Source organism: Rattus norvegicus, chromosome 1, assembly GCF_036323735.1.
Source record: "Rattus norvegicus strain BN/NHsdMcwi chromosome 1, GRCr8, whole genome shotgun sequence".
NCBI lineage: Eukaryota > Metazoa > Chordata > Mammalia > Rodentia > Muridae > Rattus > Rattus norvegicus.
In genome coordinates, this window is record NC_086019.1 from 206,531,970 (window position 1) to 206,558,208 (window position 26,239).

At 46.7% G+C, this 26,239-nt stretch overlaps 1 protein-coding gene across 6 annotated transcripts in view; it reads right to left on the reverse strand.

Moving 5' to 3' along the window:
* Window positions 1–26,239, reverse strand: part of Mob2 (MOB kinase activator 2) — a 56,980-nt gene that overhangs the window by 9,447 nt on the left and 21,294 nt on the right. The window contains exons 1-2 of one of the 6 annotated variants that reach the window (XM_039087872.2): window positions 12,185–12,221; window positions 11,316–11,402 (exon numbers count right to left, since the gene is read on the reverse strand). The exons of 3 other annotated variants lie outside the window; for them this stretch is intronic. In XM_039087872.2, the coding sequence (XP_038943800.1) occupies window positions 11,316–11,326 (11 nt within the window). In that variant the 5' untranslated portion in view covers window positions 11,327–11,402; window positions 12,185–12,221. Of the gene's footprint in view, window positions 1–8,172; window positions 8,424–11,315; window positions 11,403–12,184; window positions 12,222–26,239 lie in introns of those variants that run through there. 2 more of the 6 variants (XM_039087871.2, XM_039087873.2) reach the window with 2 other exon arrangements.

The window sequence follows — 26,239 nt, forward strand, 5'->3', positions numbered from 1 at the left end:
ACCCAGTGAAGAACCCTTGCCAGTTCCCATCACAGGAGTGCTTTCCTGCAGTCCTGGGCATAACCCCTGGTGCTGCCACTGGAGTGGTAGGACTACTTCTCTAGCTATTTACCATCAGTTTTCCTCAAGTTCATCAGGATCTTGACCAGGTGGCTCACATTGTAATTGCTATAAGATTAGTGAGGATCAGATTTACTAACAGCAGAGAGAGGTGGTTTTTGTCTTTTCCCCAGAAAGGAATGTTGCTTTTATGTCAATCAGTTGGGTAGAGTAAAAACAATCAGATCTAACAACTCCAGACAGGTCTCTAAAACATAAGAAACAGCTCCATGCCTCTGGCCAGTGGATCATTGATGGTTCAGTAAGGAATTAAATACTACCCTTCTTACTCTAGCTCCTTTTCTTTTTTTTTTCTTTTTTCTTTTTTTTTTTTTTTCGGAGCTGGGGACCGAACCCAGGGCCTTGCGCTTGCTAGGCAAGCGCTCTACCACTGAGCTAAATCCCCAACCCCCACTAGCTCCTTTTCTTAACACTATTGTCACAACCTGCCTCATAAACTTCTTGTCTAGATTTCTTTAACAACGGATCCAAGATTTCTAACCAGACTTTTAATCAGTTGCTATTACAGGGTTACTGGTCCCTAGCTAGGAAGCCAGAGGCCTGCAACTCCTGATTTATACCTTGACATTGAAGATCAAACTTGCCCCAAAGATTTCAATGACCCCATTCAACAGGGAGTAGTCTAATGATTACACTGCTCCTTTCTTTCTTTCTTTTTTTAAGATCCAATTGATAAGATATAATTGCCCACTTAAACATACAAAGCCCGGTACCATCCATCCCTTAAGAACATTGATAACAACCTGTAAATACACAGAGCAACATTGCTCCTTTCTTGACCCCTGATTGTTTAGCAACAGTGAAGAAAGAAAGGGAAAATGTAAACCTCTAAAGGGACTCAAGTGGTCAGGCCCCATCCCTGAGAATCTCCAACTGACAGGCTTTGTTCACAGAACACTCTAATGGCCATAATGGCCTGGCCAGCCCCTAGAGACACATGGCCAAGCCCAGGGCTTAAAATTCTACCAATCCCCCTAAGTTCAGGACATGAAATCTCACCAACTCACCCTGGAAATCCCTACCCTGGAGAGCTCCACCTCCAAAAAAACTTGTATCGGTGGTTCTTATCCCTTCTAATGCTGTAACCCTTTAATAGAGTTCCTCATGTTATGGTAATCCTCCAACCTTAAAATTATTTCATTGCTACTTTATAACTATTACTTCATAACTATAATTTTGCTGTTATGAATTGTAATATAAATATCTGATACGTAATCCCTGCGGTTACAACCCACAGGTTAAGAACCACTACCTCCTGCTGTTTTTTGCTTCTCATTTGAGCAGATGCAGCCGCCCTCCTGTGTCTTTCCCAATAAATCTCTTGTGTGAGGTTTGTTGTTTGTGTGGTGTGGTTTTGTGGTATTCCTTGGCTCCCACCTGCTAGGATACCTTTCCCCTCAGAGCTGCAACACTTGTATAAGGACATTCCTGAGCAGAGGCCCCATGGGCCACACACACCAAGATTCTTCCTTCCAGGCAGGCCAGTTCAGAAAGGTGCACAGCTACCATCAAAGCTTCAGAGGAAGGAGCACCCATGGGAGGTACCAGGTTGCTAACCCAAAGAGGTCTCCCAGCCCTGTCACCCTTCGTGGAGTGAATGCAAGAGAAAACAACCCCCAGGGTTAAGGCTCTGCCTAGCACTGAGACTCCATCTACTAGTTCCCATGTAAAGGCAGAGGAAATAAGAGAACCCAGCCTCCTCACATTCCAGACTGCACAGGACTCTTTGTTAAATTTCTACCTTGTTTTGAAAAGTTTTTTTAAATAAAATTATGTTGCTCTGTTAACAGAAAGTGAGCTTATTAACCCTATTTTAAACAACAAATATATGTCTTTAAAATGTATCGTTTTCACTTGAATAGAGATCCTAAACTTATGAAGCAGCACACCCCAGTCTCACACATGCTCAATTCCTCCTGTTCAGTTACTCAAACACTGGCGGCAGCACTGAGCCTTCGGCTCTTGGTGAACAAACTTCTAGGCAGGCACTGAGATGGGATGTGACCCTTATGAAAGGAGACCTACAGAGCCCGACTGCCAGTGACTACCTGGCCTGAGTTATCTATGGTATGCTTGCCTACCAGAACAGATGGCTCTGCTCAAGTTTCTGTCATGAACTAAGTCTGTGAGTGATTAGAAAGACTTGTTGACCTGAAGTCTCCCTGGTGAGCTCCTTGAGATAGTCAAATGAAGTAGTTTACAGATGCTCCTGGCTGGCCATGTCAGACTAGCACACTGGATAACAGGCCCTTCTAGGCACTGAGCACACAACACTAGAAACAAATGAGTCTCTACCAATCTCTGAACTACTAGCACCCACAGATCTGACATGGTCAGGCTTCAGGATCAGAGTACTGGGTGATAAGTCTGAGAAGCACAATGAATGTTCCCATAGCAAAGCTGAGTCTTGTCTTCACGTAATCAAATTAATTCTTCTGACTTTTAAAAATATGAGGTAAATTGATACTGGCATGAAGCCTTGTGACCAGAAAAGGTTGGGTTTTTTGTTTTGTTTTTTTATCAGAAACTCTTAATATGGCATTCTATGGGAGGTGCTGGACAGTTGGAGGTCCAAGGAAAGAAACACAGTATGGCCTTCTCTAGTAAGGCAACCAATTCCAAGGAGCACCCGCTGTCCAGAGCCTACAACAGACCAGGGAAGTAAGAAGAGGAGCAGATCCAACAGAGGGGTCCTGTGTCCCAGAAGCAGTCTCCTTGTACCCACCTGCTTCACAGGAGTGAGGAGCAGCTAGACTACCTAGCAGGGAAGAACAGTGTATTAAAGGAATGACGTATGGGTCTTGGAATCCTTCAATCAGAAGGATGCAAGTAGTGGTGCAGGAGGCAGCCTTTGGCTCAGATTCTCACCAGGCCCTCTGCAGTTAGCGCCCCCTGTCCAGATGAAGATAAATGTAGGTAGGCCTTCAGGCCAGGGTACCAGCTAGATACCTGTCTTTCTGTCCTGAGAGCACAGGCAATTAGGCCAGCTACCATGCATGGCATTAGGAGGCAGCTTGGCTTGGCCCTGAATCCTGTGTTCCACAGCCCCAAGAGGCTACATGGGGGTAGGGTGAAAGGTCTTTCTGACTGTGACCTATTTTTTCCTTTCTTGTGCTTTAAAAGGTTGCTGGTGGTTTATTTAAGAGAAAGAGGAAAGAAGAATGTTCTCTGAATGCCAGGGAAATGTTTTCCTTTTGGCTTCTCGTGGCAGAGCTTAGCCTTAAAAGGCGATGTGTGCTTGGCCTCTAGGGCAGGGCCAAAAGCAGCCAAAACCAGGCGGAAGACAGTGTAGGGTACAACCCAGCCTTTAGGCTCCTGGCACAGGACAGGCTCTAAGGGAAACAGCATGGAAATCTGTTAGGGCAGGTGTGGATGTACCACATAGAAAGAGAGCACTTTAAGGCCCCAGCATGAGCTTGAGTCCTTGTAGCCCAGCAGAGTAGACTTCAGCCTCTCTGGGAGTTGTGGACAAGCTCCAGGAGGGGCTCTGCCAATGACTTTGGGACACATACACTCCTTGTCCTCAGCACTTCTCTGAATCCTTGTCTTCTACTACTAATGTGTGCTAAGTTCATCACCATTCAGTCAGAAAGAAGAGATCCATCTCTTGAACGCTGGACCAGGCCTGTAGTGTCCTCAAAGGGTAGGTTTTCCTTGAAACTATCAACTACCTTCTGTCTTCTGTGTATCCTATCCTAGAAACTAAGACTACAGAGCAGGGTGCTGGTGAGGGCCAAGCTGTCAAGTCGTTTCCATGCTCTGTGGCTTGGGATGTTCACCTGCAAACTAAAGGGAGTAAAGACAGGACAACTAGGAAGGTGGCTGGTAAGAACCAGCCATCACCATGGCTTTGAGCACAGTTGAGGATCCATTCAGGGAGGGTATCCTATGAACAGCATTTTACCCTTACTCCCACTCACAGTTACAAGGGAGGACATAGCTCCTCTGGGCAGAAGCTACACCCCAACCTAGTGGGGAAAGGAGTCCCTGAAAGGCCTCCCTCCTTCTAGAATGGGCCACAGGAACTTTGGGTGATGTTAAAAGGCAGCAAGTAGATGCCATGCTAGATGACAGCATGTGCACATGAAGCCCAAGCCTTTCCTGTTTTAGTCATATCCCCATTTAGTTGCTGTCCCCTGTCACATGGGCTCAACTTGAACCCTGGAACATAGTGCACTCTGGGACACTATACTGCCAACCTAAGTTTCTCAGTCCTAGTCACAGAGTCCACACTTAAGCAAGAGGAACAAGAGGTAACATAGGACCCACATTCTGCTTGAGAAGAATATGGTAGTTGCTAGTAAAAAGGCTTCTTGAAGGACATCAAAAGCCTTACTCTATTTCTTTTCCTGACGGGGTTTTAGCCAGGGCAATAGAATCATCTAGAGGACCAGTTTTAGCTCCTTTGCCAGTGACTGTTTTCACACGGTTAGGCTGGGCAAACAAATATCTCCCAGGCTCTGAGGCAGGCTGAAAAGACCATACATCAGTGGCTGGCCATACCTGCACACTTTCCTGAGGTCACAGGCTCTGCCAGCTTCACTTATACCACTCGCCACTGTGACCCATTTAGAGGGAGGACTATACAGACAAAGGCTTGAGTGAGCAGCAGTATAGGACTGTACTATAGGGACTAGGGAGTGGGTGCCACATGTCAGTATACCCACAAAACTGCTATAAGCTCCTGGAAAAACACTCCTAAAACAAAGCTCCCAACAGCGAGGCTGAGGCTGGCCCCTGAAGAGCATTTTTAGTTAAGTAAAATGCCTACTTTAGAGGTATACACACTCTACCAGAACCAGCTTCTTCTTGTCTCCCACACATCCACCTAGCCTTAGATTCCTACTCTCTGCTTCAATGCCTCTGCTGCCACAGTGCTCTGCCCTCCCTGCCCATATGGCAAACTCCCCCTAGTCCTCTAGGACCCCAACTATGAAATGCCACATCTTCTATTCTAGCTGGCCACATCCCATGACACTGAACCCTTTGGCATCCCTAGCACCAACTATGATCCAATCCTTATTTAAAGTCTGACCTCTGAGGAGCAAAAGAAATTTGCAGAGTTAGTAAAAAGAATCTCTATGGCAATGAATTGTCAAGCATGAAACTGGGATGGCTCTAACACTGTTGGTAGGAAGTAGGCCAGCAGCATCTTTCTGGGACCAGGATGATAAGATGCTATGTTGGCATCTGCTCTTGGCCTGCAGTGAGGCTTAGCCTGCTTCCTCCCCACAAAGCCCCATTTGGAGCTCCACCTTAACTCCCCCAGCCTCTGACCCAACACAGATGCTCACAAAGCAAAGTATTCTAGGAGAGAAATGCTCAGACTTGGGAGAGGCATACATGGCAAGTCAAAGAATGAAGGACTTAAGAGCACTAAGGTCTGAGGATGGTGGGAAAGGCATCTAAGAGTCTTGAGACAAAGTTCATCACTCCAAAGAAGTAGGAACATTGAGTGTGGACATCTTAGGCCTCTAGAGAAACAGAGAATGTGTTTGCTTCCCACCTTCCCACCTGAACAGCCTCAGCTAGGTTAACAGTGAGGGGCCAGTTAGAGTGGGAATTTATCAATGAGGGACCAGAAGTTAGCTTCTAGAGACCTCAGGTTAACATTAAGGAAGGAGATGTTAAATACTAAGGGGTTAGGGATAACACTCACGGGATGAATATTAGTAAACGGGGAGTATGGCAAGCAGGCAGGGGCATGAGGATCTTAAAGATACAAGCCCTCCGGGGCCAGGTCTGTGAAATACTACTATTTAGGTAGAGCACAGCTAAAAGCTAAGAGGAGAGTGCTATGAGTTATTCTACCGGGGACTCCCATATTTCTAGTCAGGGCAAGTATCCACGATGCAGCCTACTCAAAGCACTAACTCTAAGCATAATGACCTCTCTTCCTATCACTGTAGGGGCCCCTTTGACAACAGAGCACAAGCTAGCATAGCCCTCATAGCACAGTTAAATACTACCAGGCTCTCCCCAACCCCTCAATAGCTGGTCCCCCACTGCTGGACTGTGAGTATGTTCACTCCTGGTTACCATCTCTTCTGCAGCAATTATCAGGGCTTAGGTCTCTGTGGTACCCAGAAAGTTCAGTTCCAATACTGAAAGCCGATATCTGGACCAAGTCCTCACTAACTCCACTGCCTAATGCCTGGCTTCAAGGGCCAAGATAGGAAGATCCTCCCAGTCCTATCTTATCCTCCTCCTTCAGCACTACCATACTACACACAGGTTGAGATGGTCAGAAGCAGTGAAGAGGGTCACTGGAGTGCTCTCTCTGTCTCTCTGTCTCTCTCTCCCTCTCTCTCTGTCTCTGTCTCTGTCTCTGTCTCTCTCTCTCTCTCTCTCTCTCTCTCTCTCTCTCTGTCTCTCTCTGTCTCTCTCTGTCATTCTCTCTGTGTGTGTGTCTCTCTCTCACTCTCTTTCTCCCCCCTGTGCCCCCTATCCAGAAAGGTTAGGACCCCAGATAAGGCACACTTTCATTAATGTCCCTGACCCAGTAAAGGACTCATACACCTGGAGAACAAGGCACTGAATAGACAGACACACTAGGGCTAAGGTGTGCTTAGACAGTAACCACTTATCCTCACTTAACACAGTGTGATTCTCCGGAAGGCCAGGCTAAGCTCTCTCCCAATGGGACCTCCCACAGTATAAGCAGCCAGGTGTCACTGGCAGTTGAGTGCCATTTCTTAGCCCACTAGAGCTGATATTTGGTATCTGTTAACCACATATATGCAGAAATACAAACATTAAAATGTGTGTGGCCCTCTACTACTGCCATCAATCAAATTCCAGGTTTGGGCAGATGATGCCACCATCTAAGTTAGGGTAAATGATACCACTACCTTGCTTCTTCTAAAACTTCACAGCGTCACACTGGAATTGACAGTAGTTCTTGGTTCTTGCTTGCATCCCCTGTGGATGCTCAGGTAATGATGTAGTGACAATGGCCCAGAGGAGCAGGTAGGGTCAGAGGTGACCAGAGACAGGTAGGTGCACAGAAACCCATTCCAGAACTCACCAGCCAACTGCAAGGGACTATCACAGGCTGGATTCATGTCAAGGCCTCACCAAGAGTTCTACGCTTTGGGAGTTCACATTTAAAGGGGCACTGGAAAAGCAAATGCTATTTACTTTCATTTTAAATAATAATGGTCCTGCTGGGCATAGTGGCACACATCTTTAACCCTAACACTTACTAGACAAAGGCAGACAGATCTCTGTGAGTTCAAAGCCAGGCTAGTTACATAGTGAGTTCCAGGACAGCCAAAGCTATACAGAGAGACTGTGTCTCAAAAACAGAGGAAGGATGAAAGGGAGGGAGGACAGGACAGGACATGATAGGAAAGGGAAAAGAAAAGATGGATGACAGTGGCCCATTTGTTGAGACAAACACGTGATTCCTACCTGGAAGAGAAAACTGACTGGAGTCCAAAAGGCAGTGCCTCTTCCCTCCTGACTGGGGAACACAGCCCCAGATTGACTTGAAACTGCCACCCCACCAGCAAGTCATCCACATACCTCCCACTCATCTACCTGCATTCCACACACACCCCACAGACTTGGAGAAAAAACACCACTGCTGGTAGGAAGTCTGAAAAGCTTTCCTGACAACACTCCAGTAGCAGCTATCATATACATCAAGCACCTGGGATATAGCATGTCACTTCTCTGGACACTCAAGGACAGGCTCCAGGACATTCTTGCTTTGGGTAGCCAAGGTTCATGCCAAAGAGAGACAAGACATTGGCCAAAAAACACGAACCCAGACAAACTTGCTGATGATAAAGGCCACTGACTGTCCAGCAATCCCCAGAGGGAGCAGAGTAGGACTCCTTATGTAGCAAAGGCCCAGCGCGGGTGGCTGTGCTCCTACGTAGCATGCAATGAGCTCAGTGGCTAGACTGGCCAAGCTGCACCAATTACCCCAGCACCAACCCCAAAGGCGGCACGCCCACCCCAGCACAGCAGGCTTTTTTACTGAGAAGGCAATCAGGACTACAGCCAACCACCTCCCAGGCAGACAGTGTTTAGGCAGGCTGTTACCTGAGCACTTTGCTGACAGCCTGAAGCACCATTTTACACCGAAATCCAGTTTTGGGAGGATGGCTGAGCAGAGTCCGCTCTGAAGGGAGACTGCAGTGCTCTCCAACCATGATGTGGGGATTGCAGAGCTGGTGAGGGAAAGTGGGGTCCAAGCAATGTAGCTCTGGGTTCCCTCCCTCGGAAGTGCCCTCCGCCCTTGCTCTAGGCCAATGAGAGCCATGGCAGAGACAAACAGCTGCTCCCTTTACACAGTAAGGGCCGCCCAGGCTGGTGAAATAGGGGAGTGTCTGAACTGCTTTTGCAAAGTGAAGAGCTGGCTGGGCAGGGTGAAATCAGCAAGGCCAGAAGGGAGGAGAAAGGGTGGACCCAGCAGCGGGAAGGGCCTGCCAGAGAGATCCAAGTCACACCTGGGGGCCCTCCCTTGCCATCTAGACCTAAGCAGAACACAGCCTTCATGAGGGAAGCCTGGAAACAGCAGGCAAGCAGGGTTTTCTTAACAAGCACTCTCAGGACAGGGATCAACAGGCCATTAGGGTCCTGGCAGAGTGGACCCCACTAGCTGCTACTACTCTACAGGTGGGTGTCAGACAGCTTTTTGAAAAGGGTCAGCAGGCTTCTAGGGAATCTGGAGGACACAAAGCTGGTTCTGGACAGTTCTGTTCCTCAGGTCTGCCAGTCAGGATCACTGCCACTATGTACCATAAGCAGCAGGAATATCTGGAACACCTCATGGGTACCCAAATTGTGTAACCAAGGCCTTGTTTATGGGAGACCATCAAGCCTTAGAAATTAGATACCTGGGAGTGGTCACTCCCATCCCAACTCATCATGGGCTCCACAGCAGTGTCAGAATAGTCAACATGGACTGACAGGAAGGTACTGCCCCCAAGCTCCACTATGATTTGGGTGGGAGTCAAGCTTCCATTCTCCTGCCAATCAAGAGATGGACACTATAGAACTTCTCCACAGAGATAACAGGTATGAACCAGGCTTGGGTTTTTCTTATGTTTTCTCTGGAGTTAGATAGAGACTATTTATGGGATGAAAAGGGAAGATGGCCTTCTCTTAACCTCCCACTAAAGTTCCCCACATGACTTATTTCTGATCCAGGAGCCCTGGCTCTCCTGCTAGGCTGTCTGTAAAGTCTTCACTATACAGAGCTCTTTCCTCTCAGGAAGAAAAAGGATTGTTCAGCCACAAGTGAGTAGGTGAGTGCTAAAAAGCTTGGCCCTACCTCCTGGAGGGTGGTCTGGTTACAAGAAGCTGAGCCTTTGAATAATATACTTCCTGGTAGTAGCATATAAAAAAGTGCTAGGTGTATGAAAAAGCAAACAAACAAACAAAACCCAGAAAAATTCAAAGTATGAGCAGGAGGGAAAGTCCGTACAAACAGATCCTTAGATGACAACTATCCTGAGTAACTGAACCCCATAAGCAGGTATGTGTCAACTTTTAGAAGTAAAAACAGTATCCAAATGAACAACATACAAACATGTAAGTCAAAATGTCACACTGTGAAATGAGATCCTAGTGACATGAGAAGGCAGGGCAAGCCAACTAGCTGGCTAAAGAGCAGATAGAAGGCGAGAACCTGCAAATTTCATGATGGATGGAACTAGAAAATATCCTGAGTGAGGTAACCCAGACACAAAAGAATACGCATGGTATGCACTCACTGATAAGTAGGCATTAGCCCAAAAGTTCAGAATACCCATGATTCAACTCACAGACTGTAAGAAGCTTAAGAAGGAAGACCAAAGTATGGATGCTTCAATCCTACTTAAAAGGCAGAACAAAATAATCACGGGACGTAGAGGAGGGAGAGACCTGGAAGGGAGAGATGAGGGGGAGGGAAGGAGGGGCAGGGTCAGGTATGGGAAGAGACAGGAGAGAAGTACAGAGGGTCAGGAAAATGAATAGAAATATGTAGCATTGCGAGGTGAGGGACTGCGGGTAGACACTAGGAAGTTCCAGACTCCAGGGAAGCAAGAGGTTTCCAGGACCCAATGGGGGGGGGGGGGTTGGGGATTTAGCTCAGTGGTAGAGTGTTTGCCTAGCAAACGCAAGGCCCTGGGTTCGGTCCCCAGCTCCGAAAAAAAAAAAAAAAAAAAGGACCCAATGGGGATGACATTAGCTGAAATACCCAACAAAGGGGAGACAGAACCTGTAGAGACCACCTCCAGTAGAAAGGCACTCTCACCCCCAGTTGAGAGGTGGGGCAACCCATCCATCTCAAAAATTTTAACCCAGAATTGTTCCTGTCTAAAGGAAACGCAAGGAAAAGAGTACAGCATAGACTGAAGGAAAAGTCATCCTGAGACCACCCCACCTAGGGATCATCCCATCTGCAGACACCAAGCCTTGACACTATTGCTGATGCCAAGAAGTGCTTGCTGACAGGAGCCTGGTATAGCTGTCCCCTGAGAGGCTCTGCCAGGACCTGACTAATACAGACGCAGATACTCAGCCAACCAACGGACTGAGGGTGGAGACCCCAGTGGAAGAGCTAGGGGAAGGAATGAAGGAGTGCAAGGGGATTGCAACCCCATTGGAAGAACACTAATATCAATTAACTGGACCCCCCGCCCCCGAGCTCCCAGGGACTAAACTACCAACCAAAGAGAATACATGGAGGGATCCATGGTTCCAGCAGATGGCCTTATCTGGCATCAATCAATAGGAGGGGTGGCCCTTGGTCCTGTGGAGGCTTGAGTAGGGGGATGCTAGAGTGGTGAGGCACGAGTGGGTGGGTAGGTGGAGGAGCACCCTCAGAGAGGCAAAGGGGAGGGGCAATGGGATGAGGGATTTACAGAGGGGAGACCAGGAAGGGGGATGACATTTGAAACGTAAAATAAAATAACCAATAAAAAATAAAATTTTACAAAAAGAAGGTGGGAACAGAAAAGGTGAATCAGTGCTCTATAATGGTGGAAACAAAGAAAGAGGCTGGCCAAATGGTACAAGGCCCCAAGTCCAGGGAGGAATCAGGACACAAAACCATCAAAAGACTTATTTAGGACAGTGACATGATCCAGTTCATGCTCCTCACAGGTTTCTCTGATTGTGAGATGTGCTTAGATGGAGGAAGAGTCTGGGCTGCTTCTCCAAGCACTGAGGTACCTGGGGTCAGAAGGAGCACTTACCCAACCAACATGCTCTGGAGACAGTGCCATGGTCTGGTGGTGAGCTTGGTACCTTCAGTCTATGCTGTACTCTTTTCCTTGCGTTTCCTTTAGACAGGAACAAGAGATTGCATCCAGTACGGCTTTTAGCCACTCCATACCTGCTTTACTTTGTTCTGTCTTAGTACAAAGGTAACCTGAAGCTAGGGACTCTTAAAGAGTAGGTTATTTAGCTTACAATTCTGAAGTTCAGGGAGCCCCATCCAGCAGCTGTCAAAACTAAAACAAACCAACCAAACAACAAAAACAAAACAGCAACAGCAACAGCAACAACAACCTCGAATATCCCCTTCTAATTTTATTACATTAATATATGGGTGTTTGTCATGCATGTGTGTCTGGTGCACATGGAGGCCAGAGGTCGGCATAGGATTCCCTGGAACTAGAGTTACAGATAGTCATGAGCTGCCATATAGGTGCTGAGAATCAAACTTCCAGTCCTCTGGAAGATCAATCAGTGCTCATAACCACTGAGCCACCTCTCCAGCTTCATATCAACTGCCTTTTTTGCTGACTCATCTCCAAGGTGTCATATGAAAGATTCTCTAACCCTAATCACTCACTGAAGCTCTTGCCCCTGAACATCATGGTAGGAATCAGTCTCACTGATGAATGTCTTACACTGTAGAGTACAGGCTGGGGGGAGGGGAAGAGGGAGAATATGCAAACCATATTCAGACCACAAAAGCACCTATTAGAATGGCTAAAATAAAGTGCTAACAAAACATGGAACAAGTAGATTCCTTAATCATTATTGGAGAGAATCTAACATGGCCAACTAGTCTGGTAAACAGTTTAAAGGTATTCTAAAAAGCTAAACATACAATTACCATATGACTCAACCACTTCTCTCCTGGGCATGTGACCTAAAGAAATGAAAACTATGTCAAAACAAAGGTATGAAAAAGGTATGAAATCATTCAGTGGTGAAAGGAATGTGTCGGTTAAAAGCAGTGGTAAGCCCCATCTCACACCCAGATGCATCAGAGAACAAAACATAACCAAAATTCAGCAGTGCCTCTACCAAGCCCAGAGCAGGCAAAGTTTTTCAAAACACAAACAGCACTAAATTAAAAAGAAAAAAAAGGATTTCATCAACATTTAAACATGATCAAACTCTTTTTTTTTTTTTTTTTTTTGAGCTGGGGACCGAACCCAGGGCTTTGCGCTTCCTAGGTAAGCGCTCTACCACTGAGCTAAATCCCCAGCCCCGATCAAACTCTTTTTAATGCTATTAAAAAATGAACATACTTGGGGACAGAAAGATGGCTCAGTGGTTAAGAGCAGTGGTTGCTCTTCCAGAGGGCCTGGTGCTATTCACAGCATTCATGTGGCAGCTTGCAAACATCTGTAATGGAATCTGGCACCCTTTTCTGGCACATAGGCATATATGCAGGCAGATACTATAAACATAATAAATAAATTTTTGAAAAAAAGAGAAGGAAGGAAGGAAAAGTGTGTAATTTTAAACCTTAAGAAAAAAAAAAAAAGCCCTAAGACACAAGAGAGTACTGCATAAGAGAGTGCTTAGCAGGGCTGATTGCTGGGAGGTACATGTTCCACGCCCTAACCCCTCCCCTACCATGTCACCCTCACCTCATGCTACCTGATAGCAGCCCAAGCCAAACAACATGCACATACATGACAAGGTGGGTAAATGAGGGGAGCAGCCAGAGGAAGAACACAACAATGGTGGGGACAGGAAATGGAATGACTAATTTGGGAAACAGTTGGTAGTTTCTTTTACAGTTATACCAAGATAGTAATTCAACCACTAAACACTAATCCAAGATAAAACAGAAATATGTTTATATAAAGATTTAGGAAAGAACATGGGCTGGAGAGATGGCTCAGTGGTTAAGAGCACTGACTGCTCTTCCTAGAGGTCCTGAGTTCAAATCCCAGCACCCACATGATGGCTCACAACCATCTGTCATGGGATCCAATGCCCTCTTCTGGTGTGTCTGAAGACAGCTACAGTGTGCTTATATATAATCAATAAATAAGAAAGCAAAAGCCTTGCTGTAAAAGTGGGAGAGAGGCCTGCTCTTAGATGGTACTGCGGGATGGTCAGTAGGGTCCAGCTGGAGAGCTGGCAGAAATAAGCTACAGCTAGTGTGATTTGAGCATGTGACTAAGTATAGCAGACACAGGACTGTAGTTGTAGGAATACTCCAGTACCTCTACACTGGAGACACAAACTCAAAGAGAACTCTTCTGGTGTCAAGACCCAGCTCTTCTCTGCCATCCAACAGCTCAGCATGTCCACAGCAAAGAGAGCAAGGGCCTAGGACCATACTACCCTGATGCTGTCTGATGTCAGAAGCTACTTGGGGTCCAATGTGGAGATGGTCAGACACCTGATGGTAGGGAACAAAGTACTCACAGCTACAGGAAGTAAAACAATGAAAACTTCAGTTTTCTGGATGTGCACATCTGAGATTCCACAGTTAAGCAAGATCTGGAGCTACAGGTATAGCAAGCACACCTTTCAAACCAAAGTTCACAGAAGGAAACCAGTGAACCAAATAAAAAGGGCTGAGTTTCATCTCCTTTTAAACAACCAACCACCAGTCAAAATATGAGAATTGACATTTTTGAGACAGTAAACAGATAAAGCAACAAAGGACATTGATCTCTTAGAAACAACCAGGGACCCTCTGTAATCCACCCCACCTGCTATATGACAGACTCTGTCAAGAGGGGGCATGATAGAACTCCAGTGGACCGATGAGTTGAGACAACCAAACTCTGGGTAAGGGAGAGCAGCCTTCCTTGGAGGGTGGTGTCAAAACCCTCAAATACCTGAGAAGAGAGGGCTAAGCCTAAGGCCTAACCATTATGACCAAGGCATATGTGTGTGTGTGTGTATACACATATACATTATATATATTATTATATATATTTTTTACAAGGTAAGAACTACTTGGGGGGGGGGGGGGTCCTAAGGGATATCGTAGAAACTCACAGTTATCTACTGGGTGTCCAATAAAGCACAATGAAGGTTTAGAAGAAGAATCACTTCCATGTTCTCAGTTCATAGGGCTCCATTCTTATAGTTTCTGATGCCATCCAGAACAGTGTTCTGGGAGTTGTGTGGCTGACATGGTCAGACACAAAGCTCTAATTATAAGCTCACTGGGGTAAGAATGGGGAAAGGAGGGGCCTTTTTCAAGACAGTAGCCTCTCTGACATATGCAACTGCCTGGACTGGGATGCCCACAGTGACCCAGCTATCCACAAACTGGCTATTCTGGTATCTGGTTTGTTCTCCCAAATACCTGGATGCCACAGCTTGGCTCCTCAATCATAAACACTTCCCAGTGAGTATTTTCTATAATTTGTCTCTGACTTCATAGTACCTGCCATGTCGACAGATTAAGTCTGTGTTCCCTTCCATGCAAACCAGTATCACCAGGATACCACTTACTCATACTATTGACACCTGTACCAGTGATTCAGCAAAGACACCAGACCTGAGCTTTATCCCTAATGGCAGTTGTGGTTAATAAGAGAAATGGGAGACTCATGGTATCCAGCTTACAGCTCTAGCCATTCATTCTTGCTCTCCTGTATTCCTTCACTACACATACACACAAGTATGCATACATGCAAACACACACACACACACACACACACACACACACACACACACACACACACACCCCTTACCTACCTCTCTGGACAAGCACTGAAGCTGTTATGCACTACTCTGGTACAGGGCACCGAAGCTCTGTCTTCCAAAGCAAAATCCCTGGGGTGAGCTAAATACATCCATAAAGCAAAAATCTCAATCAAAACTATGAAGCCAAGCGCAAGGCCCTGGGTTCAGTCCCCAGCTCCGAAAAAAAAAAAAAAAAAAAAAAAAGAATAAAAAAAAAAAAAACAAAAAACTATGAAGCAATTGAGTCTCCTGCCACTTTTCAGGGCTCCGTCCTAAACATAATGAGGGTACTTAAAACACATGGAAGCTGAAATGTTCTTTCAAAGAAAACTCCAACTAGTAATCCTTGGTACCCAAGTACATCAGGCAGGAGGACAGCACACAGTGCACCCCATAGATTAAGGGAGGACCTTGCATTATAGATTCAGAGTCCTTTGTGTGAGATATGTGGCTTCATATCCTGTACCCAGGTCTCAGGCCCTTTCTTCAAAAGCTTACCAAAGCCTAGCCAAAGCTAGTAAGACTGGGCAGTTAGTCTATATTGAGAGTTCAATTCTGCCAAGCTTTGAAACAGGCAACTGGGAAAGGATCAGGGAAATGCGTCTTGAGGTGAAAGCTCAGGGGTTAAGGAAGAGTGAAAGGTTAAAGGGAGGAGTATGAATAAGAGGGACGGAACTTCTAGGGACTGAAGTAAGGTCTAAACTGTGGTCTGAGGACCTGGAAAGCTCCTGTAGGATTAAATTAAGAGAACAGGATTTAATTAGGAGAGCAGAGATGTCACTGGCACCACAGAGCAAAGCAGAAAGATCCAGTGCACTCAGACATCCTAGGTAACCACATGGTAGGTAGAAACATTGTTACCTCTGCTGACATCCCAATGTAGAGGCATCAGCCTTGGCTTCAGCCTTGACCTCCCATACAAGAGATGGAGAGAGACTTGCTCCAGCGTGCTGGACAATGCCTCTAGAGAGCTTCCTCCTAAGACTCAGGGCTCTGCATCCAGATGATTGCAGTTCACACTCATGAATGGCCAACAAGCTGGTATCATCATGAAGTATTCCTACACTGCAGATTCAGGTGCAGCAGATACCCACACAGGACTACCTACCCACAGAAGAGATGCCCAAAGGCAAGCACCCTTGTGCGCACATATGCCTTTAGCTTGCACACTTGAGACAAATTTCTGATTGAGAAACGCCAAGGCCCACAGATCCACTCTAGCCAGGAACATAGATCCCATAACAAAGTAGCCATCTCAGAGCCCTCCCAAGCAAAGTAAGTATGTCCTCCAGACATATATTGGACAGTCTAGTTAATTGGCCCAGGTTAAGTAAATAATGCTCCTACCGACCACACAATCTTAGTCACTCTACATAAAGCATGCCAGGTCCCAGTCCATTGGGAACATAACTGATCAAGGCTATAGGAACAATTCCTCACAAGCCACATGCCTGTGGAAAAGACTCCCAGAATGAAATCTAGAGTGACTGACTGCAGTAGCTCCCTGCTCCTCCCTGAGTTAGGGAGAGTCTGCAGGATCAGAGGTAACTCCCAGGCAATAAAGCTAAGGAGCCAAGAATGGGCAGAAGGAGCACTGCCTGCTCAAGGTCAGGGGTAAGAGCTCCTGGGGTGAAGATTGCTTTGTCCCAGTCTCCTGGCAGTCCTTCCTCCAGAGCCCAGAAGTCTCAGGCAATCAGTGACTAGGAGACAGTCTTTGTTCTGCTTACTTCCAGACAATGCATACTCTTTTCTTGGTGTGCCACAGGGTTCAAAACTATGATGGTGGGCTGTTACCTTTCCAGCTGGGGAAGGAAGGCTAATTAAGACCCTTCATCCTCTTGTATGAAGGCTTCCTGCATGCAAGTGCCTCATCCACCCTGTGTGGCTACACCATGAGATTCTGAATGGCAGGAGATTACCCCACTCAGGGGTTCATCTTATCAGCTCCCTTCAGGGGAATAAGTAGCCTGAGTAAATGGAAGGGTAGAGGTAGCCGCGATGACTATAGTAGTAGCTACAGACTTCCTTCTGACCACAGGGCTTCCACACCTGCTAGGTGTATCCTTTACATGGAGGCTTCGAGGCCAGACCCAAACCTTGCTGCCAATCCCAGGCTAGTCTAGGTGGAACAGGATAGCCTGTGCAGAAGTCAGGCAAGGACACCAAGCAGTTGCTTTCTGACAACAGTACAAAACTACAGGCTAAAATTCTAGGAAAGGAAAAGAAAACCACTCCTTGAGAAACCTCTATGTGCCGGGCAACAGAAAAACTAGCACAAGGTTTAAGAGATGGCTCAGCAGTTAAGAGCACTTGTTCTTACAGAAAATCTGAGTTTAATTCCTAGGACCTGCATAGTAGATCACAGTCACCTGTAACTCCGGGATATTCAATGCCCTTTTCTGACCTCCATGGGCACCAGGCGTATACATTGTGCACAGACATACATATGAGGAAAAAGTGATATACATAGAACAAAATAAATAAATCTTTAAACGGCAGTTAAATCCCATTAAAAGAGAGTGGGGGAGGGAAGGAAAGGGGGAGGGAGAGGGAAAGGGAAGGGAGAGAGGCACAGAAGCAATTTAAGAAAAGCTTCAACTATTCACTAACATCCTAGCAGTCACAAGAAAAGGAGCTGCCATGAAGGCTGGAAACACATGGAGAGCTTTTAGAACCAGCTTACTTACCAGCATCAGGTACCCAGAGGAGAGGAAACTGAGGTAGAGGTTGGTAGCCGAGGCAGACCCTCCCTTGCTGTGGGGTCTAACCCAGTCCCTATACCTCAAGTTCCACATGATTTAAGATGTAGGCAGTGTGCAGGGTACCCCAGCTACAAGAGGAAGCCAAGTGAAACCCCCTCGTGCTCTGCAAACTCATACAACTCAGCTACAAGAAGTTAGCAAGAGTCCCACCTCCAAGGCAGCAAGCATAAGATTCACATGGGCCACACAGCAGGCCAAGCACCCTCCTAAGGTAAAGGTTAGGCACTGATTGTAAGGAAGTAGCAACAAGGTAAGGCTGGAAAGAAAGTGCTGCCTGGTACAATCAAGAGGGAAAAGAAGGAAGGCAAGAATTCTAGGACAAATTTAGAAGGCAAAGAAATACACCACCAAGCCACCCAAATCCTTTGGTTCCAAGCTCTTGTCCCACCAGAAACTGAACAATTACAGAGTCTGTTGGAGTCTACACAGTCACCCTGCCTGGCCCAACTCCTGTACTAACAGGAGGGCAGGGGTGTTAAAGGGCCTCGGCATCACTTCCTTTCGGATGTCCTAAGCTCGCAGGCTACCACACGTGTCAAATGGGAAGAAGGTATAGGGAGGAAGGAAGACTTGTGTTTATAGCTAAGGCATTCCCTATACTAGAGAGACATAGAACCAGTTCTAGGCTCATCTGCAATCACAGGTGGGGCCTACACCCACCAAGTAGACTACTCACTATTCCCAGGAGCATATAGGTTCCAAAGCCAAGTTCATTTATAGCAGGAAGACTATGACATCCTGTCTATCACACACCCTTGGCATGTCACCAAGCTGTACAGGCCCTGAGCACAGGCAGCCAGGAAAGGGCGATGGCCAGCCCTGCCAAGCTGCCCCTCCCTGCCTGGTGGTATAAAAGCCTCAGCTGCAAAATATAGCCCAGCTCAGTCCACAGGGAGGAGGCAGGGAGCCCTACACAAGAGGGAGGCAGCAGTTCTGACAAGGCTGGCTAGATGGAGCAGAGCTGGCTAGATGGAGCAACTGAACCTGCTGGGTGCCTCTGCTCTCTGAGTGTTGGGTTCCAACCTTGCCCATCCATGTTATACACTAGGCAAGAAACCTCTTATAGAGCCCTTATTACAGAACTTAACCAAAAAACCCCTGAAAAATCAATAGGATTTAGGTGAGGGTTTTTTCCTCCCCCTAAAAGAAAAGCCGGGCAGGGAGGGGATGGGGAGGGAGTGAGGTTGGGAATACAGAGAAGCTGTCTATCTGTGGAAAATGAAAGAGAACCATTATGGAAGGATAAAAGGCTCCAGAAGAGAGTGCAGAGGAGTCCAACGCAGATAGCTCCACTGAGGACTAGTCACTGACCCCAGCCCATCAGGAACACTACCTGATGCAGGTGGAAAAGCCTATGCCCACTGCCACAGGGGTGCATCTTCAACCATACAGCATGGTGTACAGCCCTTCAGGATTATGTCTGGCCTATGACTCTGAAGAGGAGTCAGAAACAACCAAGTGGACTCTTTAGATCTGAGAGGTCAGTGCAGTACCTGGTATTGTCCTTGTTTGTTGTGTCACAAATACTAGATGAGGGAGGTGCCCAGGAGAACCAGGCCTTGCCAGGGCTCTGTCAGTCTTTGTCATTTTGTATAGGGAAAGACTGGGTGGGTAGAACGGCAGGAAGGTGGCACACCAAAAAGACACAGGGCACTGATCTTTCATTGGTCAGCTGTTCCACCAGCTGCAGGTCACCAGGGAGGCAGGCTGTCCCCTCAAAAGCACATTCCTCTCTAATTGAAAATGTTTTTGTCTTTAAAGATAGAGGGGAGGCATTAGATGGAGGAGTTGCCTGTGTTCTAAATGAGAGCAGCAGCAGGCCAGGGGCCAGGGACCATCCATCACATCCTTCAAGGAAACAGCAACTGAGAGGCTGTGGCTTCTGGAGAAGACTCCAGCCCACTGCACCTGAGGAAAGGCCTGACAACATTGCCTGCCTCTCACTAGACAGTTATGGCAGGATAGTTTACCTTTCAGCAACTTGCTAACCCTTGGCCCTTGGCCAAAGAAAGCCTTCTCAAAGCCAAGCTTGCCCAAATCACTCTTGGATCCAAGTCTCCAAAGTCCATCCTGACCCATTTCCTGCCGATGTAACACAGTAATACCTGGGTGGGAAATATATAATAGGCTCATTCAGTTCTCCATTCCTGAGTCCAAGAAACTGATATCTAGTGAAGGTCTCCATGCTAAGGCAGAAGGGCAAAAAAGACAAAGAACAAGCAGGAATACTGCCTAAGTACAATACTAGCATTAGCACACTTAAGCCAGAGCAGTGCTTGTTTTGCTCTGACTGCTCAGACTCACAGGGTCTCTACAGCCTCCCATGACCTACAGGTGCTAGCATACACAGCCCTTCTTCAAACCCCAGCATTTGCTGTGCCCTCTGCCCAGAGGCTTCCACTGCTCCTGAAAGTTTTTATGAATCTTCCCAAGGTTACTTAGGATTACTGTCCTCTTTGTCCTGCCTGGTCTGTAGGCTGTAGTCACCTGAATCTTAAAGAAGGACCCAAACAGCAGAGGGGCAATGCTATAGGTTCAAATGTTTACAGATCAACCTCAAGGATATGTCTACTACACCTAAAAACAATAATAAAAGACATGGAAGAAAATATACACAATAGCAGTGGGAGAACAAAAGGCCAACAAACAAACGGAGAACCAATTAAAGACAATGACTACCACCATCCTCCATCACAGCAAGCCAGGCATTCCCTGCCCAGAATGCTTCAGCATGCAAAACATGAACACCCATGGACCAAAAAGTTTGACTTTTTTTAGCAATTAATCAAACATCAAAACTCAGAATAACTTACAAATAATGAGGTTGAATGAAGCACTAACTATAGAATGACATACCAAAAGAAGCAAGATGGCCTTCACCCTCTTGAAGGCTACAAGACTGCTTTTCTACAAATATAGCAGCTGGTAAGGTAGAAGGTCCATGTGGTAGGAGGTCTGGGCACATCAGGAACATCCATCCCCTTTCTGGTAGACTCTAGGGCATCCAAAGGAAGCCTGTAACGCAGACTCCTATGCACGACAAAGGGGTTGGCTCCACACCTACCCTACTTCCCAGTCAGCAAACAGACCTAAGACAGAACCTTTGCTCCACACCTATTCCATGGTAAGTGTCACTATTGTGACCCTGAAGGTCAAGGATTCCATCTTGTCCAAGTCCATGGACCACACCAGAGTCCTGGCTTAAGGCTTCAGCACTGATCTCCTTGGGCTGGGGATACAGCCAGTAGTAGAGTACTTCCTTAACATGCACAAGGGCATGAGTTCCACTCCCCACCCCTGCCCAGAACCAAAAAGGGGGGGGGGGGAGGAAAGAAAGAAGCTAAGAAAACAAAATCATAACAAAACCCTGATGTACTGTTTCCAGGGCAATTTATTCCAATGACTAAATGACACCCAGCTTTGTTCTCTATTGCCCTGGGCAGAATTGTCAATCATTGTCTCTCCAACACATACAGGGAAGGATGCAGCAAACCAGGTCACTGGAGATGAGGCACACAAGCTCATCACAGCTTAACACTGTGTACTTATCTCACATCCATCACACACAAAATTCTGCAACCACTTTCAGGTGGACTTGTGGTTCAGAATCTCCCTCTCCCTCTGGTACAGAGACACCAGCCCCAATCCTGGCAGTGACATGACCCCCCAAACCCAGGGCAATCTGTGAGAGGGGATAGTAGCAGACCATAATCTTTAAACAGGGTTGCTATCTAAAAGAGTCAATGATGCTCCTCTCGACAGCCCTTCTAAAAAAAAAATAAAATAAAACAAAACAAACACATACCCCTACATAAAGAGCCAAGAGAACCAGACATCAACAGAATGGACATGTTCCCATAGCTATCCTTACTACTCTTGAGACATAGGAGTGGTCAAAGGTAACCTGACACCATTAAAACAAAGTATCAGTACTGAGGATGGTGGGTTAAAATAAACAAGGTCAAAAGTGATCCAATTAGAGAGACCTTTGGCCCACTCGACTGGAGATGAAAATCTAGTGTCTGCCTAAGCAGCACAAATGAGTGCTCAGATTCTCACCACTCCTGGACAGGACACCACCAGTGTGAGGGCACAGCTCCTGGGTCACGCGTGCACGTGTACAGACACACCTAAGGGTGTAGGCTGCTAGGCACTAGCCCCAATGCCAACTCTGCACTTGCTATTGCATGTGCTCTCACTATGCGGAGATCCCTTAGCATTCTCTCATTAACCCCACAGCAACTCAGGAGAATCCACCAACTACACAGAGTTCTTTGTACTGTGAACAGGATCACTGTGGGGCCCTAAGTGGTCAAGAGTGCCCTCTGGTGGAAACAAGGCCTGGCCCAGCATGCATGCAGTTACATTCTGAAGTGGGGGTAGGATGACACATATAGGGATGGGACAAACTAACAGGAGGATCAACAGCCAGTTCTTCTCAATCAGCTTTGGTGGGTTCCACATGAGCCGCCTTGGTCTGGGCCAGTGGGTCCCAGGCCTACAATCCTTGAGGTTTTCAGAAAGCTAGAGAGCACAGGCACTGCTACACAGTGGCTGCAAGGTCCTGAAGGAGAAATAATTTCTTGGACACTGCCTGAATGCTCCACAGAAGCTCCCCATGCAGGCCAGGTGGGCTCTGCAGAACCAGACTTCCTGGGCTCATCAACCTCTGTGATTTACCTTCCTACTTGTGAAGTGAAAATAATGGCTCAGGTGTGTTCAAATGAGCAGAGTATAGCACTTTTCTAGAAATCTGGCAATAGCCCTGGACAGCCTTGGCTGGACCTGGACCTGGAAATGGAAAGGCCGTCAGTACTTGAAGAAAGTCTGGACAGACTGAAGTAGTGTTTCAAATCTAACAGAACCGTAGCAGAGGGGACTTGTCTGGGCTGCTTGCTGTGATCATGAAGAGGAATCTTCCAGCTGCCAGACAAATGATGCCAAATAACTAGCTGCATTGACACAGCTAGCCCTGATTTATCCCCAGAGAAGCCTAATCCAACGAGCCACCTCTGCATCCAGACCTTCTGCATGCAGAGTTACACACCTACAGTTCACCTGCTATTTCTCATCATCCCTCCCTACACCCTACTCCTGACCATGAAAGCCTTCTTGTGTCCCACTTCTCTGTGCTCCTTCTTTACTTCACCCTTACTCATCTTATTCTTGCCAAAGGCCTGGCTGGACCTATCCTATGCTCACTGTCCATCTGACATCTCTCTGCCCAGGTATCTCATGCCACAGAGAAAAATGAGAGGCTGCCTCTACGATAGATGTGTGGGATGTGATCATAGCTCCAACAAGCCATACTTATGAGATAGAATCCTCAGTGAATCATCAAAGTGCTATTGCAAAAATACAAATATAGTCATGCTGAACCATGAAGACTGTTGTTTTAGTGCCTGCAAAGTATCTAAACCCCTCTACATGTGATCTTCACTTAAGTCTTGGAAAACTGTATCTAGCTTGCCCCCCTCCTCTCTACTTCCCAAGTTTCCCCGTTTCAGGCTTCCATTCTCAGGGAGGGCTTAAGTGATGATGTCCATCCAGTACATGCATTACGTGCACCCGTAGCTCTGAGGCAAGGCTTAAGAAACATAGTGGGACCACTTTGCAGACAGGAGACAGCAGCAGGGAGCCTGACAGGGCTGAAGAATATATAATGAGAGGTCCAGTAGATACCAGAGCTGAGCAGACCACAAACTTGGCCTGAGACGGGACATGGTTTTCATAGGTATAGTGAAAGCCATAACAGGTAACAGACCTTCAATCTAAAAGTGCTTACAGATATATGAATCTTAAATTGGCACTTCTGAAAGACAACTAGGGTCAGCTTCTTTATTCTGAGAGCTAGCAAACTAAGAAAAAAGACAAGCATGTACTTTGACTTTCTTGGGGGTGCCAGGCAGGCACAAGTGACACTTCTTCACAGATATTTACCTACTGAGAAAAGAGACAAAGGAAATATCCTGAAGTGTCCAGAAGCATCTACACTTCACGGATCCTGCCAATGACCGGTGGCTGACAGCACCACTAAAACTGAGGAAGCACCTACACTGGTGAAGAAGTCTGTGCCTTTACCAAGATACCTATGGACAGTTAGCCCAAGCACGAACATTGTGAAAGACAAAGTCCAGATGATAGTCATCCAGCGAAACCTGTTTCCTCAACAGAGTAGTACAGAGAAGGTGCTCTTACAGCTCAGATGGCATCTGGCAACACCAACAGAGTCACCCAGGGATTTATCTGAGTCTCAGATGGGAGGGAGGGATAAGTAAAGGGAAAGAAAATGGAGTGAAAAGCTGGAAGAGGAATAGTTATGTGGTGCTTCTTAGGCAAGTGTGAACACTGAAAGAAGACGTCCTATGACTAGAGTGCTGGCATACAGTACTACAAGTACTGGAAGGCAGAGGCAGGAGGATTGGGAGTTATGGGCCAAGCTGGGTGACAACGTGAGGTCCTATCTTAAACAAAACAAAAACAAAACCCACTTCATCTTTCAGAGATGTACTTCCAAGAGAATACTAAGATTTCAATATATTTGGGCAGAATGTTGCAAGCATGTGTAGTTCAGTGGTAAAATACCTGCCTACCTTGTATGAGGCCCTGAGTTTGCTCCCCATGTACAGAAATAAAGCTCAGCAAATGCTTGGTCAGAAGGGAAAGGTATAGAAAGGAGAGCAGGAATTTGGCTACAAGTTGATGCTATCCACACCATTCTCTGATTTTGTGGTCTGGGCAACATTCCACATTAAGGGCTATGCCCTTCAGCCTTCTGGGCTCCATCATAACTATGATCATGGCATGATTAGAAAGGATGGCATTTCATCAAGGGAAGAAATGAGAAGGGAAAAAGGAGGACAGGCCCAGAACTCTCTCAGGTTCACCTTCCTCTGCACTATACACCCTGACACAGCTTTTCTAAACCCAGGATACCATGTAGTGACTCTTGTGTCAGCCCAATTAGTTCATTACAGACCTGAAGACCTGGCCTGGTCTGCCCTCAGGTCCAGCCTTGCGATGAGGTCACAGACACTTCCTTCCTCACAAGCAGCTTCCACAGAAGAAACAGCCCTTCTGAGTTCTCCCTTACCAACCTCAGGACACAACGTAACCAGCTACATCTACCACACTTCCTGAACAACAGCTGTGAAACCATTTATCATGGGTGCATGCAGAGGATGCCAAATCTAGAAACAGCAATTTCTTGCATCAATGTATTACCACACCCACACAGTTGAAGCCACTAGAGCTCCCACTAGAAAAGGGTGGCAACCAAAGACCCAAAAGTAGTCCTAGGGCTTGAGTAAAAATATGTGCTGGGCAATTGGCCCAAGACTTACAGGCTCTTGCTTCTGAAAAGTTCTCAGATACCTCTCTGGCTCTTCCAATGTCTCTCAGGAGGAAGAGCTTCCTGCAGGAGATGTAACATATCAAACAGGTATACATTCGCCTAGTACTCACAAAGCAAGTTCCCTTCAGTTTCCTCACAGGCTCTAGTCTGTGTATATACCTGCCCTAAAAATGAAGTCCTAATGGCTCAGGGTCATGTGTGAGTGAAGGCAGGAGTCAGTGTCTAGAATTGAGGAGGTATGACAAGACAGTTCAGGTGTACAGGAAAGCAGAAAGAATCAAGACATGAGTAGAACCAAGGTCAGCCTCAGGTTCCTCCTGGACTAGCCCCTAAGCACCCCAATCAGACCATAAAACCTGTAGTCAAGTCCCGAGCTCTACATAAAAGACGTAGAAGGTGAAAGATGCACATGTTTGCTATCTGAACACAGAGCAGAGCAGACAGTGAATGAGAATCCAAGTCCAGCTCTGACCTGGGAGGTAAGTTGGCTAAATTCCCAGTGAAACTGCCTCTCTGCCCTAGCCACTGCAAAAACTTGCCATAGCTTGTCCTGACACAAGCGTGGACAGAGACCCTCAGAATGAGGGAAGAGGAGGTAGTCCAAGTAGTGACCTGTCTGTCTGTTCTGCCCTAAGGCTGTAAGTTTGTACACCAAGCAGTGTGCAATGAGCTGCAGCAGTGGGCTATGCTAACAAGGAAAGATGCAGGGCCCTAAGGTACCCATGGACTACAGATGGGACAAAGTGTTTGTACACCATATCCACTACAGTTAGCAGAAGCTCTTGTAACCTGGTGGGTTTAATGCCTTGGGACCCATTTACATTAACCTCTAAAGTGGGTTGATATTTGCCCAAGCCATTCAAGAAGGCCCCTAACTCTTATTCACAAGGATGTATAAAGAAAGTAGCCAAGAATTACATGTTCAGAGTCTAGCTACCAGAAGTCACCACAGTTCTCCTGAGTACCTTGTGGAGCCTTCTAAAACAGACGACAAGGCTCTGTCTTAGCAAATACCCTGAACAAGCTACATGCATAGGAAGGGCCCTTTTGCCTCTCTAGAGTGTCAGCCAGAAGCTGAGCAATGGCAACAGAGGGAGCACTGATG